Source organism: Mobula birostris, chromosome 22 (genome assembly GCF_030028105.1).
Source record: "Mobula birostris isolate sMobBir1 chromosome 22, sMobBir1.hap1, whole genome shotgun sequence".
Lineage (NCBI taxonomy): Eukaryota > Metazoa > Chordata > Chondrichthyes > Myliobatiformes > Myliobatidae > Mobula > Mobula birostris.
In genome coordinates, this window is record NC_092391.1 from 5,306,367 (window position 1) to 5,325,782 (window position 19,416).

The window sequence follows — 19,416 nt, forward strand, 5'->3', positions numbered from 1 at the left end:
AAAATGAAGCCGGAAAAATAATAATGGGGCACAAGGAGCGGGCAGATGAACTGAATGAGTACTTTGCATCAGTCTTCACTGTGGAAGATACTAGCAGTGTGCCAGATATTGAAGGGTGTGAGGGAAGAGAAGTGAGTGCAGTTACTATTACAAGGGAGGTGGTGCTCAAAAAGCTGAAAGACCTAAAGGTGCATAAGTCACGCAGACCACATGAACTGCACCCTAGCGTTCTGAAAGAGGTAGTGGTAGAGAGTGTGGAGGCATTAGCAATGATCTTTCAAAAATGATTGGACTTTGGCATGGTGCCAGAGGACTGGAAAATTGCAAATGTCACTCCACTCTTTAAGAAAGGAGGAAGGCAGCAGAAAGGAAGTTATAGGCTAGTTAGCCGGACCTCAGTGGTTGGGAGGTGATAATAAACCTGATTCTGATTCTGAGTCATTTGTTAAGGATGAGGTTATGGAGTACTTGATGACACAGACCAAGACAGGACAGAGTCAGCATGGTTCTCTTAAGGAAAAATCTTGCCTGACGAAACTGTTGGAATTCTTTGAGGAGATTACAAGTAGGGTAGATAAAGGGGATGCAGTGGGTGTTGTATATTTGGACCTTCAGAAGGTCTTTGATAAGGTGCCACACGAGGCTGTTTACCAAGTTAAGGGCAAAGTTACTGGTAAATTACTGGCATAGTTAGAACACTGGCTGATTAGTAGGAGGCAGCAAGTGGGACTAAAAGGATCTGGTTGGCTGCCTGTGACTTGTGGTGTTCACAGGGGTTGGTGTTGGGACTGCTTCTTTTTATGCTGTATATATGTGATTTAGATGATGGAATAGATGGGCTTTGTTGCCAAGTTTGCAGATGATATGAAGATTGGTGGAAGGGCAGTTAGTGTTGAGGAAATAGGAAGGCTGCAGAAAGACTTAGACAGGTTGGGAAAATGGGCAAGAAAGTGGCAAATGAAATACAATGTTGTAAAATGCATGGTCATGCACTTTGGTAGAAGAAATAAATGTGTAGACTATTTTCTAAACAGGGAGAAAATCCAAAAATCTGAGATGCAAAAGGACTTGGGAGTCCTTGTGTAGAACACTCTAAAGATTAACTTGCAGGTTGAGTCAGTGGTGAGGAAGGCAAATGCAATGTTAGCATTCATTTCAAGAGTTTTACAATGTAAGAGCAGAGATGTGTTGCAGAGGTTTTGTAAGACACTGATGAGGCCTCACCTTGAGTATTGTAAACAGTTTTGGGCTCCTTATCTCAGAGGTGATGTGCTGGCATTGGAGAGAGTTCAGCGGAGGTTCACAAGAGTATCATATGAAGAGTGTTTGATGGCTCTGGGCCTGTACATGCTGGAATTTAGAAGGATTGGGGGGGATCGCATTGAAACCTTTCAAATGTCGAAAGGCCTAGACAGAGTAGATGTGGAAAGGAGGTTTCCCATGATGGGGCGTCTAAACAAGAGGGCACAGCCTCAGGATAGAGGGGCGTCCATTTAAAACAGAAAGCAGAGAAATTTCTTTAGCCAGAGGATGGTGAATTTGTGGTATTTGTTATCACAGGCAGCTGTGGAGGTCATGTCATTGGATATATTAAGGTGGAGATTGATAAGGTCTTGATTGGCCACAACATCAGATGTTATGGGGAGAAGGCTGAGAAGGGGGGAAAAAAAGGATCATCCATGATTGAATGGTGGAGCAGACTTGATGGGCCAAATGGCCTAATTCTGCTCTTATGTCATATTTACTTATGGTCTAACTCTGAAGCTTAAAATTTGCTTACTTTCTCAGTCTTCCACTTCAGATGAAAGGTCATTGATCTGAAACACCAACAGATTTTCCCTTCGCAAATCAAACTAACCTGCTGACTACCTCCAGCACTTTCTGTACTTATTTCAATTTTCCATTGTCTGCACCTACTCCCCCAACAGAAGATAATTTGTAGAAAAACAGTGGTATGACAGGACATAATTCACAATTCCTACATCCCTTAGCCTGTAAGATTCAGCTATTTCTCCAATCATTCCATTTAATAGATCACTTTGCTTAGGAAATGTACTTCACGGATTAATGCATTCCACCCCCACCCATCCCATTAAATGTTCCACAATGTTACTGTATATTTTGTCTTTCGAATGGAAACGTCTAAGGTTTCACACTCTATTCAAACGATGTAAAGAATGCTACTTAAATGAAATGTATATATATTTCTAAACAAAAAAAGTCCTGATATGAAAATACTCTTAATTAGCTCCGAGTATGTCAGCATTGTTTAGCAACTGGTGTAAGATGTTGATTTGCTATTATTAAAAATAAATAGAACACTTAATACTCAGGATACTATATGGAGCTTAATGACCTTCAGAGAACTTGGGGAAGATAACAAAAATACTATCTCAGGAATCTATGTAATGAAGAATGTTGGGTTGATTGTTTAGCAAAGAATAAGTTTAGCAAGAAAGCAAATAATTATTTTCACAATAATGAAAACTAATAATACTTGTAATACTTAAAGGATTCAAAAAAAATCAATTAGTTTGAAAAATAAGTTGGAAACTAAGATAGGTTCAGACACAAACATTTCACATGCATATGCATTGAGGACAATATAAGTGATACGTTTTAAATATTGGATGCGCTAAAACAGCAGTCCCCAACCACTGGGCCGCGGACCGGTACCGGGCCGCAAAGAAACGATATGATTTGGCGATATGGGTCAAGTGCACCTTTCCTCATTCCCTGACACGCCCACTGTTGAATTGAATGCACGCAAGATCATCCATGTCAGCGCGGGAAGAAGATCAACTCCTCGAGCTTGCAAATGACAGTGGGCTGAAAAGTATGTTTGACATAATATCTCTGCCGGCATTCCGGATCAAAGTCAAGGCTGAATATCCTGAGATAGCCATGGAAGCACTGAAAACGTTGCTTCCATTTCCAACATCATATCGCTGTGAAGCGGGCTTTTCTGCAATGAATGCAACGAAAACTAAATCGCGGAATAGACTGGACATGAGGAACCCCCTTCGAGTATCGCTGTCTCCCATCAGCCCTCGATGGGACCGTCTTGTTGCAGGAAAACAAGCCCAGGGCTCCCACTGATTCAGCGATATTGGTGTGTTGCAATGATTTTATATGTTCATACAGGGAAAATATATGTACTGTGTGTTTAATGTCTAAACGTTACTTAAAATGTTATGATGCTATTGACTTATAAGTGATTTATATTATTCATGCGAGGAAAATATGTGCTGTGTGTTATATTTAATTCGTTAATATTAAATTCGTTAGATAAACCCTTTCAGAAACAAAATTGAGTGTATTAACCACTTATAAGTGACTTATAGTTGACGTATTACCTATATTCCGGTCATGATTAACACCGCACCCCCCCCCCCCCCCGGGTTGCCAACTGTCCCGTATTTGCTGGGACATCCCGTATATTGGGCTAAGTTGGTTTCTCCCATATGGGACCGCCCTTCTCCCATATTTCCACCGCTAAGGTAGAGCGTTCCTATGAAACCTTTCGTGCCGAAATGGAGTAAAGCGAAGAAGCAACTACCATTAATTTAAACGGGAAAAATTTTTCAGCGTTCCCAGACCCAAAAAATAACCTACCAAATCATATCAAATAACACATAAAACCTAAAATAACACTAACACATAGTAAAAGCAGGAATGACATGATAAATACACAGCCTATATAAAGTAGAAATAATGTATGTACAGTGCAGTTTCACTGAACAGAATCGCTAAAAACGATTTGTAGAGAAAAAAAATAGGCACGTACACGTCACACATGCACACACAGGTGCCTGTGCAAGGCTTCATGGTAATGGTAGTCTTTCTCGGGGTAAACACAACGTAATTGACTGCTACTGTTGTCCGTTGGCAACCCTACCACCTCCCCCTGCCTCCCCCCCCCCACCCGGGTCGGCCAGTCCGTGGTGCAAAAAAGGTTGGGGACCCCTGCATTAAAACACTGAAGAATGTGCTGAGAAAGCAGAACGTTGATACTGATAAATAAAACCAATTTGTTTGGCCTATAGTTTTCTGAAATGTAATGGCCCTAAATAGGTCTGAACCTGCCAGGAGCAGTATGGCCAAAAAGCATTAGAAAAATAACCATAAGTAATTCCTTTCACTTGCTGTTCTAGGCACACTTATGCCCACTGAGAAAGTAATGCTTATGTTCAGGGCTCGTTTACCAGTGGAAGTACTAATGAACAGAAGTAAGAATTGTGCACACCAAGAAAGTATCCCAAAACTCAAAATTAAAATGAAGTTGGTTAAGATAGATTTTCAACACTGGAATTCATATAATAAGGCTCTCAACACTTGAAGTTACGTTAAAAGTAAATGGGATAGAACAAAGAAAATTGTGAAATAGATGATAAATAATCGCATCACTGAATACTACAGCATAGAACCCATTTCATCCAAGCTGAACTATTATTCTGCTTAGTCCCATCGAACCACACCTGGACCACAGCCATCAATACACTTCCCATCTGTATATTTATCCAAATTTTTCAAATATTGAAATTGAACCACTTTCCCTGGCAGTTTATTCCATACTGGCACCACTCACTGAGTTCCCCTTAAGTATTTCATCTTTCACCCCTAACCTAGCACCTCTAGTTCTAGTTTTTCCAATCTCAGCAGAAAAAAAACTGCCCGTATTTACCCATCTATACCCCTCATAATTATGTATACCTTAGGTTCGAAAAAAGAAACTGAAAAGCTCAGGAATTGAGCACTGTCTGGATGCTTTGGACATTAGTTTACTTGACGCATAAACTCTTCTCGGGCTTCCAGCTGGGTACAAGTGTTGATTTTAACAGATGCTTCAAAAGACAAACTCCGCTTTCTTCATCAGGAATGATGCCTAGGCATGTCTAGTCTGGTGGTATTGCGGAGTTTGTCATTGAAATGTTGGCTGGAAACCCGAGAAGAGTTTATGCATCATATATGCCAGGAAAGCACTCAATCCTTTTTTATTGCTTACTTTTCCGCAGGTTTCTTTTCATCTTTTTGTTTGGATCTTTGTCATCTCCCATACTATCTTCATACGGTCTCTTCAAAGGTGCTGAGAGAGGTCCTGAAAAACAACCCAAAGCATTTTTCTTTGATAAACATTTTAGATGAAAGGTTGATAACTTTCTTATCTTTTTCCAATATTTTTATTAAATTTCATATACACAAATACAGAATTCATAAGGATACTTATTATAAATCAAAATAAGGTAGCACAAAATGCACTATATATAAATCACACTGATACAATCACGGTATCCTATATTCATGATCAATCAAATAAAATAAATTGAATTATGAAATACAATAATATGGTTAATTATATTATTTTAAAAAATCTACACCCACTATCAAGACGAAGCTGGTTGGTAAAAAAAAAAGAAAAATAAAGAATACTTTACCATATAGTGTGTTATAATAATAGCCCAGGTCTATATTTTAATAACAATAACAATTCAAAGATTTACAAAATAGTTCAGAAAGGGTCCCTATAACGTTTGAAAATCTTGATTAGAATCAGAAATCGAACAACGAATCTTCTCTAAATTTAAACATGACATAACATCGCATAACCATTGAGCATGTGTGTGGAGGGGGACAACCTCCTTCCATTTAAGCAAGATCGCCCTCCTAGCCATAAGAGAAATAAATGCCAGTACCCGCAAATGAGAAGGCTCCAAATAGCTCTTTCCTCAACAATACTAAATAAGGCAGTTAAAGGATTGGGCTTAAAATTAACTTTAAAAAGTACAGAAAAAGTTTGGAATACATCTTTCCAATATTTTTCAAGGCTCGAACATGACCAAAACATATGAATTAATGAAGCCTCTCCATTATTACATCTATCACAGTAAGGAGATGTATCTGCAAAAAAACGAGAGAGCTTGTCTTTAGACATATGAGCCCTATGTATCACTTTAAATTGTAGGAGGGAATGACGAGCACATAACGATGAAGAATTAATCATTTTGAAAATAGCTCTCCAAAAGACTGATATCAACAAAATTGTTTATGATATACTGCTGAGCTGAGATATGAATCTTGCTGATTATTCACATAAATATTGCTTGTAAGTAAACTATTAATATTTGGAAGCTGTTATTTTAAAATATTTATGGATCATTCTTGTGAAGGCTGATTTAGATTATGAGGACACGCAGTCCTCTTTTATTGTCATTTAGTAATTCATGCATTAAGAAATGATACAATGTTTCTCCAGAATGGTATCACAGAAACACATGACAAACCGACTGAAAAACTGACAAAAACCACATAATTATAACATATAGTTACAACAGTGCAAAGCAATACCATAATTTGATAAAGAACAGACCATGGGCACCGTAAAAAGTCTCAAAGTCTCTCGAAAGTCCCATCATCTCACGCAGACGGTGAACCTCCAGCGCTGCAAACTTGCTCTGGAAGCATCTGACCACAGTCCGACTCCGAGTCCGTCCGAAAACTCCGAGCCTTGGACCAGCTCTCCGACACCGAGCGCCGAGCACTATCTCTGCCGAGCGCTTCGACCCCGGCCCCGGCAATAGGCAAAGCCGAGGATTTGTGGCCTTCCCCTCCGGAGATTCTCGATCGCACAGTAGCAGCGGCAGCGAAGCAGGCATTTCAGAAGTTTCTCCAGGTGTTCCTCCGTGCTTCTCATGGCTGTCTCCATCAAATCAGGATTGCGCACGGCATCCTAGTTAACACATATCGATATCATTTGGAACGGCTGTGTGCGCTGCGTTGCGCCGCCATCTTCTCCTCCCTCCTGATTTCATTTCAATGTCGCACCTTTTTTTCAAAACTGGCAGTTTCATCAATATTCCAGATTTCAGTAAACCATTGGCGTCAACTTATTAAAGAGAGATGCATTAGAGGTGGTGCTGCTGTGCTTTGAAACTGCTGTTTACCTCTGCCTTTCCCTTGTCTTCCACTGCAATACTAGCAACCTGGGTGCCAAGAATCTGATATAAACCCATGCTCGTAGCATTCAGGCCAAGCCTTCTTCTCATTAGTACCATCAGGAAGAAGGTACAGGAGCCTTAAGATAGACACTCAGTATTTCAGGAACAGCATCAGATTGCTGAATGGTCCATGAACCTGAATTTAAAAGATCGAGAGGACATCTTATTGAAACCTATCAAATATTAATAGGTCTAGATAGAGTGAATGTGGAGAAGCTGTTTCCAATCGTGGGGGAGTCTAGGACCAGAGGGCACAGACTCAGAATGCAAGAACAGAGATGAAGTATTTCTTTAGCTAGTGACTGGGGAATCTGTGGAATGCATGGGCACAGACAGCTGTGGTGGCCAAGTCATTGGGTATATTTAAAGCGAAGGTTGATAGGTTCTTGATTAGTAAGGGTGTCAATGGTTACAGTGGGAAAGCAAGAGAATGGGGTTGAGAGGAAAAATAAATCAGCCACGACAGGCTGAATAGCTTAATTCTGCTCCTGTGTCTTATGGTCTGAAAAAGACCATAAACACTACCTCACTTTTTTGCTCTCTTTTTGCACTATTTATATTAATTTTTATGCATTATACAGTACTGCTGCCACAAAACAACAAACTTAACAACATATATCAGTGAAAATAAACCTGATTCTGATTCAGTTCTCCTTCAACAATGGATTACCAACAGCTTGGTGCAGAGAGGCTGCCTCTGAGAACTGGCGCTGCGCAGGCTAGGGCAAGGGGTACAGCTGCAGGGTATGAAGATAAGGGGTTCATGGTAGCACCCTGCTGGCTCAGTGAGTGTGGCCTATAACTGGGGATGGTCCACAGATGCTCTGTGGTGACAGCCTGCCCAAATTCTTCCTTCCTCTTATTCCATGAGTATGCTTCTCCCCATCTGAAAGGTTGTTCTATAGTGGTTACTGGCCCTATATATAAATATATATATATATATATATATATACACACACACACACACACACACACACACACACACACACACACACACACACACACACACACACAAACAGTATGTATTTTGGATATAAAATTGTATTTGAACAATTCTGAAAAAATTAAATACAAATTAAATTCATTTCATTTTGGGATTGCGATTGACACTGATATTGCAGGCTGAAGGGCTCGTCACTGTGCTGTCCTACGTTCTAAAATGAGAATGAAAATTCCCACCCTTGCGACTGTTTTTAAAATAATCCAAGGGACATTAAACAGAAACACAGTCATCAACTTTGAGAAATTACATCACTATTTAACTCCTAATTAGCTCTGGATCATTACTGACTGAAAATAACAGGCATCAGCTAATATAAAGCATAATGAATTTTATTCAGTAGGACTCACAAAACATTGAGCAAATATTACAAGATTACCTGTTTAAAAATGGGAAATTATCATGAATCAGATTTTGGTTGAGTGAATACTGGAATTCTTGCCAGATTTGTGTTTTGTATCTCTATACCCAAATGCCAAGACAGTAAGTTGAAAGCTTGGCTTCACAGATCCATAACTAAAGCTTTAAGCACTCTGCAACAAACTTGGAATTTCCCAATCGACTCAGCATTCTTCATGGTCTTTGGTTACAGTCAATATCTTAAAAATCTGGAATATTCATCAGAAATTAAGCATACAAATTAAGCATACCAGTTTCACATATCTGTGGATTGAGGATGAGATCAAAATAAGATCATAAGATCATAAGACATGGGAGCAGAATTAGGCCATTTGGCTGATTGAGTCTGCTCCACTATTCCATCATGGCTGATTTATTATCCATCTGAATCCCATTTTCCTGCCTTCTCCCTGTAACCTTTGATGTCCTAATTAATCAAGAGCCTATCAACCTCCGTCTTAAATATACCCAGTGACTTGGTCTGTACATCTATCTGTGGCAATGAATTCACCACTTTCTGGCTGAGGAAAATATTCTTCATCTCTGTTCTAAATGAATGTTCTTCTATTCTGAGACTGTGCCCTATGGTCCTAGACTCCCACACTATAGAAACATCCTCTCCACATCCACCTTATACAGTCCTTTCAACATTCCGTAGGTTTTAATGAGATCCCCATGCGTTCTTCTAAATTCCAGAGTACAGGCCCAAAGTTGTCAAATGCTCCTCATATGTTAACCCCTTCATTCCTGGAATCATCCTCGTGAACCTCCTCTGGACTTTCTCCAATGACAACACATCCTTTCTGAGATATGGGGCGCAAAACTGTTGACAATACTCTCAGTGTGGCCTGACTAGTGTCTTATAAAGCCTCAGCACTATCTCCTTGTTTTTATATTCTATTCCCCTTGAAATGAATGCCAACATTGCAATTGACTTCTTTACCACAGACTCATGCTGTAGATTAACCTTCTGGGAGACTTGCATGAGGTGTCCTAAGTCCTTCTGCACCTCTGATGCATGAACCTTTTCCCCATTTAGATAACAGGCTGCACTATTGCTCCTTTTATCAAAATGCATTATCATACATTTCCCAACACTGTATTCCATCTGACACTCTTTTGCCCATTCTTCCAATTTGTCTAAGTCCTGCTGCAATCGCATTGCTTCCTCAGCACTATCTACCCCTCCACCTATCTTTGCATCATCTCCAAACTTTGCCACAAAGCCATTAATTTCATTATTCAAATCACTAAAAACAATATTCCTGCTCGCTACTTCCTGACTGTCAGCTATTCCATCATCCATGCTAGTATCGTTCCTGTGACGCCATAGGATTTTATCTTGTTAAGCAGTCTCATGTGTGGAGCCTTATCAAACGCCTGTGAAAATCAAAGTAAGTGAAATCCACTGTCTCTCCTTTGTCCATCCCGCTTTTCACTTCCTCAAAGAACTCTTAACAGATTTGTCAGGCAAGATTTCCCTTTATAGAAACCATGCTGACTTTGACTTAATTCATCATTAGTACCTCGAAACTTCATCTAATAATAGGCTCCAATGTTTTCCCAACCACTGAGGTTAGGATAACTAACCTATAATTTCCTTTCTTTTGCCTTCCTCCCTGGTGCTGAGGCTTTATAAAGCCTCAGCATCACATCCTTGCTTTTGCATTTCGGTCCTCTCGAAATGAATGCAAATGAATGCAACTCAACCTGCAGGTTAACCTTTAGGGAATCTTGCATGAGGACAGCCAAGTCCCTTTGAACCTCAGATTTTTGAACTTTTTCCCCATTAGGAAAATAGTCCATGCTTTTAGTCTTTCTACCAAAGTGAATGACCATATACTTCCCTAAACTATATTCCATCTCCTACCTCTTTGCCCACTCTTCCAATCTAAGTCTTTCTGCAGACACTCTGCTTCCTCAGCACTATCCCTCCACCTATCTTCGTATTGTTGACAAAGCCATCAATTCCTTCATGCAAATCACTGACATATAACATGAAAAGAAGTGTTCCACACTGACCTCTGTGACACATCATTAGATACTGGCAGAAAACCAGAAAAGGTCCCCTCTGTTCCCACTCTTTGCCTCCCGCCGGTCAGCTAATCGATCCTGCTAATATCCGTCCTGTTATACCATGGGCTGTTATCTTCTTAAGCAACCTTAAGTGCGGCACTTTGTCAAAGGCCTTCTAAAAATCCTAATAAACACCATCCACTGAACAACACACACAAAATGCTGGAGGAACTCAGCAGGCCAGGCCGCATCTAGGAAAAGAGCAGAGCCAATGTTTCGGGCGGAAACTCTTTGGCAGGACTGGAGAAAATACATTGACTCTCCTTTGTCTATCCTGCCTGCTATTTCCTCAAAGAATTCGAACAGATTTGTCAGGCAAGTTTTCCCCTTTAGGAAACCATGCTGACTTTGGCCTATTTTGTCAAATACCTCCAAGTACCCCTAAAAACCTCATCCTTGATAATAGACTTCAACTGAAGACAGGCTAACTGGCCTACAACTTCCTTTCTTCTCCTTCCCTCCTTCTAACTGGCCTAGCTTCCTTCAAACTAAGGGAGCTAGGGCTTTACTCTTTGGAGAGAAGGAAGATGAGAGGAGACATGATAGAGGTATACAAGATATTAAGAGGAATAGATAGAGTGGACAGCCAGCGCCTCTTCCCCAGGGCATCACTGTTCAGTACAAGAGGACATGGCTTTAAGGTAAGGGGTGGGAAGTTCAAGGGGGATACTAGAGGAAGGTTTTTTACTCAGAGAGTGGTTGGTGCGTGGAATGCACTGCCTGAGTCAGTGGTGGAGGCAGATACACTAGTGAAATTTAATAGACTACTAAGACAGGTATATGGAGGAATTTGAGGTGGGGGGGGTTATATGGGAGGCAGGGTTTAAGGGTCGGCACAATATTGTGTGCTGAAGGGCCTATACTGTGCTGTACTATTCTATGTTCTACAATTTCCTTTCTTCTCCTTCCCTCCCTTTTTATAAAGAGTGGAGTTAACAAATTTCATGACATAATATGCCAGTGATATTACACCTGATTCAGGTTTCCAGTCCTCCAGAACCATAATCTAGTGTTTCTTGGAAGATCATTAGTAATGCCTTCATACAATTCAGCTACCTCTTTCAGAATCCTGAGTGTAGTTTATCTGGTCCAGGTAACTTATCTACTTTTGGACTGTTCAGCTTGCTAAGTACCTTCTCTTTATCAGTAGCAACAACACTCCGACACTCTCGCATTTCTGGCATTCTGCTAGTGCCACCACAAAGAGTGACACAAAATACTTAAGTTCATCCACCATTTCTTTGTCCCCCATTACTACTTCCCCAGCGTTATTTTCCAACGGTTTGATATCCATTCTCGTCTCTCTTTTACTCTTCATATATCTGAAAAAAACTTTCTAGATATATAGAGTAAAAGAGTGGATATCAGATCAAAAAAATATTTAATGTTCAGCTGTTATTTAGTATTTTATTTGACATCCAGTATTCAACAGATATTCCATGTGGAAATGACTGTAAAGAATTACTGATGTATGGCTACATCTGTACTGGTATCCAGTACTTCATTCTGCTGTTTTTAAATGGTTTGCAGATGTAATAATGGTATGACCAGAAGAGATGATTGGGAAACTTTTATGTCAATCAAAACCTGGGACCATCCCACTGTAAGTAACTGATAATAATTTAATGCTCGCAAATTATATGCAACTATTCCACTCAGTGCACTTATCAGGAGAAATTATCCTTCTTTATTGGGAGATGCTGCTGTAGTTTTTGCTGTATTGCAGAGGCATGCAAGAAAACCATTTAGTGCTTAAGTCTTGATAATAAAAAAAGTATTTAAAATAATTACTTGCTCCATTCTCACTTCTCAAATCACAACTTAAGTACATAAGATGATAAGAACCAGGAGCAGGATTTGGCTATCTGGTTCATCAAGACTACTCCTCCATTCAATAAGATCATGGCTGATCTGGTCGTGGACTCAACTCTACCTACCTATATAAAAAAAGAAGGTAGTCTCTACTGCTTCCCTGGGTAGAGAATTCCAGTTTCTCCTTACCTCTATCCTAAATCTATTCCCCAAATCTTGAGGCTATGTCCCTTCGTTCTAGTATCATCCTCCAGTGGAAACAACTTTCCTGTCTCTATCTTATATATCCCTTTCATAATTGTATGTGTTTCTATAAGATTCCTTCTCATTCTTCTGAATTCCAGCAAGTAAAGTCCCACGTGACTCTATCTCTACTCATAGGCTAAACCTCTCATCTCCAGAATCAACCTTGTGAACATCCTCTGCACCGCTCCAAAACCAGTTATATCTTTCCTCAAGTAAGGAGATCAGAAATGCATGCAGTTCTATACAGATTTGCAACAATCGCATAAACATTTGCGACAGGAATTAAGCCTTACACAGACTCAAGCGCTATCTATGACTTTATTTGAAAGTTGCTTCCTTGTTTAATTGTTAGGACCTAAACGCATTGTACCCAATGGATTTTTCTACAACGGATGCAAACAACAACTCCAGCGCAAAGTACAACTATTCTGTAAACATTTCTTGTTTGTTACAAGTCTGAGCTACTTTTGTGTATTACCGAACACAAAATTTATCATCAACTGATGCTTAAAAACCGTTTCTTTAAATTACTTTCAAAACTAAAATTTCTTGACACATTTAAATGTTAATGGTGTACTTAGTTAACACAACTAAAAATGGATTTATTATAAAAGATAAATCAAAGTATCTATCAGTTGTAGGTTACCAACATTTTGCAAATTCATTTTCTAATTAGATTAGTGGTTCAGTATATAGTGCTTTAGCAAATGTGTAGAAAAATTATTCCTCAAAATCTTGCAAATTCCTTGCACTTAAATCCCTAGCTAGATGTCTATAGCACTCTTGTAGGGCCTGCAAATGAGTTTTGTTTATGGTGCCTCCCCAAAGTGATTAAATCACCTGGGATTATAAAGGTTTTCTGGTATTTGAATTTAAAATATCATGAGTCGTCCTTGATTTGCACCGACTGCAATCTGCATTCCAAAACTTCAGTGCAATTACATTAATATCACAGGAACTGTAACAAAAAGACTAACACAAACTAGCAGAATTTCAATTCAATATGTTTATTTGATCCTATGAAATCTACCTACCATCTCGCTCACTCAGTGATCGAGACCATTTCTGAAGTGAGGATCTCGTTGATGGAAGAGGGTCCATCTCCAGTACTTTGTAGATCTGACCAAAAGCCATCAATCTAAGTGCATGCTGTAAAGACAAAATAAACAGATACAGGTAAATACAATTTCATAAACACAGGACATTCTGAAGATGCTGGAAAACTTAAGCAACATACACAAAATGCTGGAGGAACACCAGGTCAGGCAATAAACAGTTGACGTTTTGGGCCGAGACCCGAAATATCGACTGTTTATTCCTCTCCATAGATATTGCTTGAGCTGTTATTACAATTTAAATTTTTTATGAGTTATTCAAAAATTTAACTTTATGATAGTGTATATCAAATGGAAGTTGTTCAAGGATATTGTCTATTGAGGGAGCCGTAGAACTTCTATTTCTGCTTGACACTTAAATACTCGTGGTGTAGATGCATGTCTATGAATAGGCAAGGAAAGTAGTGCTCCATTCTCAAGGGACAAAATTTAAAAAAATTATAAGTAAATTTATTATTAAAGTACTTATATGTCATCATATACAACCCTGAGATTCTTTTTCTTGGGGGCATTCACATAATAAAACAAACAAAATAATATTATCAAATAAATAAGCAATAAATATCGAGCACATGAGATCAGTCCTAATGAAGGGTTTCCGTCTGAAATGTCGACTGTTTACTCTTAGATGCTGCCTGGCTTGCTGAGTTCCTCCAGCATTTTGTGTGTATTACTATGAAGATCAAGTCCTCAGGTTGTGGGAACAGTTCAGCATTGGATTGAGTAAAGTTGAGAGAAGTATTCCCTCTGGTTCAAGAGCCTGGTGGTTGAGGGGTAATAACTGTGTCAGGTGGTGTGGGTCCTGAGGCTTCTGTACCTCCATTCTGATGACAGCAGTGAGAAGACAGCATGGCTTGGATGGTGGGGGTCCTTGACGATGAATGTTGTTTTCCTGTGACAGCGCTCCAGGATGTGCTCAATGATGGGGAGGACTTTACCCATAATGGACTGGGCTGTATCCACTTCGTCGTTCTGACAAAACTCCAAAACTCTGAATGTTGCTAATCTAGGCAGATAGTAAGGGAAACCCATGGGGTATAACCCACTTATGATACATTGGAAACGTTAATGAATGTGTCTCCAGCCACATCTCCAGCAGACTAGGGAGATTTCCCCCAAGATGCTTCTCAGCAATTGGATGTGGAAGTTTACCAGCAGCAGGAAATTTAGTTCACTGTCTTGCTCCATTTTTTTCAAATGAGCACTAATAGAAATGTTGTATGGGTCTGTTCTGTTCGAAACACAAGAACTTCAATAAAATGACAGACAAGATTTATTTTTACATTATAAAAATCAATTTATTATGGTTCTTTATTCCTCAGAACATAGGAGAATGTGAGGTGACCTCAATGAAGTCTATAATATCATGAAAGGTATAGATAAGGTGCATGGTTATAGATTTTTCCCCAATGTTGGAAACTCAAAAAATAGATGGTACAGATACAAGATGAGAGGTTAGAGATTTAAAAATGACCCTAGAGGTAACTTTACACGGAGGGGGTAACGAGTACCTGGAATGAGCTGCCAGAGGAAATGATTGATGGGGGTACAAATACAACATTTAGGAGGCACTTGGATTAGGTACATGGTGGGAAGGGTTATGAGCTGAACATGGACAACTGCAGGAAGGATGAGAGATTGCTGTGGTCACCATGGACCAATTGAGCTAAATGGCCAGCTTCTGTGCTGCAATACTCTATAACTCTATGATCCAAATTATCCCATTATAAATCTTTACGGAAACTGATAGGTTGAGTATTGCTACTTTCAGAAAGAAGCCATTCTTCTAAGATGAGGGGAAATACTTCCTAACACTCCCACAGGACTATTTTACATAGTGTGACTTTTCAAAAGTAAATTATCTAAAAACACAGTCATACCTGGGCACTATGAGTAATATTATCCATTTCCTGTGAAGTCATTGAGATCAATACATCGGTTAAATCTTTTTCACAAGGGTCATGCAATCCTGGACCACCTAGGTAGTGAATAAACAATTTGCATTGCAAACAGCAGATTAAATTTACTATCAAATTACTCAATTTAGTTAATGTGACAAATATCCATTTCACTGGAACAAGAGTGGAGAAATTACTCTATTTGTAATTTTTTCCGAGTTAATGTTATGTATCTTACCTGACTTTTAATCAAGTTCTGAACAAGTGTTTCATAAAACAGTATTAACTTGAAACTAAATATATTTAAAATAATCATCAATTTTCAGCACAGAGTGATCATTATTAATATTAAATTGGCAAATTACTTTTTTGCTAATTGTTATTTGAGACACTTACCAGGTAGAAGAATCCCAGATGCCAAGCACTCCATTACACGTCTCAAGGCTTCACCAGCCCCTAATGGTCTATTACTAGTACCTATGGCTTTTTCACAAATAAGCTCTAGAGGCTAAATGTAATAGGAACAATATATCAGTAATATCCAAAGGGAAAGGTAAAAGCTTATTATTTTTTCAAACAAAGTTATATATTTTGATTGCATGAACGATGTCAGTTAATCAGGGCAGCCATTTATTTGTGACAAACTCTAAATGGACAAAAACTAAATGGAGAAAATATCTGGGATCCCCTTCATTTAATTGGGACACTATGCGCTTAATTGTGATAGGAGACTGTTGCTGAACAATTTCTAACTAGCGTCAGTCGTGTGCACTTGTACTATTAGACACTACACCTTGCTTAGAGTGAACATTTTTTAAATAGCATCATTTGCGTGTGTTTGTGTTCAAACAGCAGTGATTTTTGTCACTGATAGTTGGTGAGGAATAAGCAGCAAGACAATTCACAACTGTTTTGCTCACTTTGCATTCAGGCTTGGAGGTGCTGAAAATGGCCTTGAGTGAAAATGAAACAAATTCATTACCTCAGCAAGTTAGGAATTACAAAGAACTTGAAGGTATCGACAAACATCTTGAATGTTACAATGAAAATGAAGGTTTGGAAGATGCAATTGTTGAAAGCATTGTATGAAGGTGGTCCATTATCTGCATTAGCTGTCTATGCTGATTTTATTCATTTATGGTCAATCAAAATAATATGGCAGCATACACTGTATGAATTCCTCTGTCAATAACTGTTAAGAACCAATACACAGTATTATAATACTGTAGTAATTATTGGTAATGATCTAATTTGTTCAGTATTTAATTTAAATACATAATTTGTTACTCAGTTAAACAGTCTTTTTATACCTTTTTAACTATTTCCATGAAACTTTGGCTAATTGGGGCAGGCATTTAATTGGGCTATATCTACTGGTCCTGATGTGTCCCATTTAACCCAAATTTGCTGTATTTCAGTGGTCCCCAACCTCCAGGCCGCGGACTGATACATTGCTGCGAAGAATGCAGCAGTGGCTGGAATGTACCCAGCACATCTTTAAGAAAAAAGCCGAAATAAACAAGCTAATTCATTAGGTGCCGCCCGGCACGTAAATGTCGGCCCAAATCAGAGGCGACACAATCGGCAATCTTCGGCTTTTTTCTTAAAGATGGTTTTGGGTGCGTTCTGGCCACCACTGCACCCCTGCATGCATTGCGGCAATGTATCGGTCCGCGGCCTGGAGGGTGGGGACCACTGCTGTATTTAGATTACATGAAAGATGTTCAAACTTAATTTAATATCCATGTGTCACAAATTCTTTTTATATCAGTTTAATTCATGTGAAGTTTGCTAGCAATAAGAGATAAACTTTCATGGTGGGGAAATAAGCCTTAACTAACATGTAAAGTGATTAGCATTAATTCATATACTGATTTTTAAAAAATTGTTTTCACTTTGCAAAAATTCAGAAGTTTACATTGTATTTCCTGTATGTTTTCAAAACTCCTTCATTTGAGAACAAGAGACATGAAGTGCATAAAATGCAGAATTCTTAATGTACCTGGACCATGGGGTTTGACAAGATAACAGTCCATATTTAAACTTACCCATCCTTTCAATGGTCCCCATGTGGGTACTCTGTTGCATAAATCACGCAGAATACGAATCACAATTACACATGACTTTAATCCATTTGCCCTTGCCTAAAACATACAGAATTGTTGTGATATGTCATCTGCTTAGCACAACTGTATGTTACATAGCACCTTGGCATTCCTCAATAACTTAAATTAAATTACCATGCAAACAAAACAGAATATTTACATAGAATAGATCCTCTAGAATGGAAGATTTCATGTACAAGAAAGTATAGTTTTAACAATTGCTTTTGTAGCCTCATGATAACTAGTAAAAGGAAACTAACTACCTAATATAGTAAACTGACTGAGCTTAAACTGCGCAAAATACCAAAGCTACGAACAAATTAATAACATTCAATGTTTTAATATAACAAATGTTTTTAACATTTAAACCTCATAAGGCTACAATAACAACAAGGTAAGAACAAGTAGCCAACCTGAAACCATTTGGCATGTCGCAGAGACGCCAAGGCGTTTAGGCATTTCTGCCTGTCCAATAAGTCCGCTGGATCTTTCATCGCAAAATTTTCTACTGGTGAATGGAATAAGAAGACAGATACAGTTTGACCAAGGGGTTTCTGTCATTCAGTACTAGGGAGTGGCAGCATCCTAGGCAAACAAGGCTCCCAGAAATTTTAATGGTTTAATAGTGCATTGTGGTTACTACAACAGCCATTTACAGTAACGTGAACATGTGAGACAGAAGCAAAAGGCATTCATTCGGGATACGAATCAATGGCATATCAACTGCAGAGAATATGATTCTGAGACTTATTTAAAATGCAGAACACAACAAATTATACCACACAGCAGATACTTTTGTTGACTGTTAGCCAGGCCTCTTTAATTTCTGGTTTTCTGGGCAATTCTGAAACTAAAACAGTGAATTATAATGAAGAGTAAATCGTACCTGCTTCCAAACATTTAGGTCAACTTGCATCCAATCCCACTGATCTCTCAGCTTTAGCAGATCAGAACTGTAAGAGCTCATGTAATTACACATTTAAGTTCTACTCCAATTTCAACCTTCCATGATGTTGAAGACCCAGGAAACCAGAAATTAACCATGTATGGCCCTATCATTTTAACTCCTTGTGCAAGTGCCATCTATGCAATAACTTGTTCTCCAACAAAATTTTCACCAAAGCTTTCAGCCACTTATGATCATATGAATGAATTTGGCACCTACAACAAAGGTATTAAAATGTAACAGAAACTTATTATGGCAGTTAACCCCTAATGAAATTTGTATAAGATGACAATGGTTTCAGGTATTTCCAACAACTGGAGTTTCTGCCTTGAAAAGCATCAAAAACATCTGCCATAAAGTACAATATTTCTTACACAAGGGATACAAAGATAAATTGCTGTAGATGGGTGGTTAATAGTCTAAAACATTGGATTAGACAGCATAAAGGATGACTGTCTGCAGGGGCAAGTTTTCATTAACGTAATTCTGTTACAATGAACCTGGTTACAAAATCTCACATCAACATCACCAAGATATTTCATTATTTTAAATTATTTTATTTCTAAACTTAAATATAGTTTCACGTAATTCTGATGCTCTCGGGTATTAACATGGTGTTTACTGGAAATTTTCAATTTGTTTAAACAGTTTTTGGCATGTGTTTGATTACATTAAAGGGCACCTCTATCCAAACATAGAAGATTACTTTTTTTTTGCAGTCAGTCATCTTTTACATGCAAGTTCTACGGAAAAAAAGATAAGGATAGGGGACAAAGAGCAGGCAGTGAATGGGGTAGACTTGCACCAAAGTCCCTTTTAACAAC

At 38.7% G+C, this 19,416-nt stretch overlaps 1 protein-coding gene across 3 annotated transcripts in view; it reads right to left on the minus strand.

The window, feature by feature from the left end:
* The window catches only part of strbp (spermatid perinuclear RNA binding protein), a 267,170-nt gene that overhangs the window by 69,332 nt on the left and 178,422 nt on the right, over positions 1–19,416 (minus strand). For all 3 annotated transcript variants that reach the window (XM_072239910.1, XM_072239908.1, XM_072239909.1), the window contains 6 exons: positions 18,060–18,154; positions 17,590–17,685; positions 15,938–16,049; positions 15,524–15,621; positions 13,563–13,677; positions 5,006–5,098 (listed from right to left, as the gene is read on the minus strand). In XM_072239910.1, coding sequence (XP_072096011.1) covers positions 5,006–5,098; positions 13,563–13,677; positions 15,524–15,621; positions 15,938–16,049; positions 17,590–17,685; positions 18,060–18,154 — 609 coding nt within the window. The remainder of the gene's footprint in view (positions 1–5,005; positions 5,099–13,562; positions 13,678–15,523; positions 15,622–15,937; positions 16,050–17,589; positions 17,686–18,059; positions 18,155–19,416) is intronic.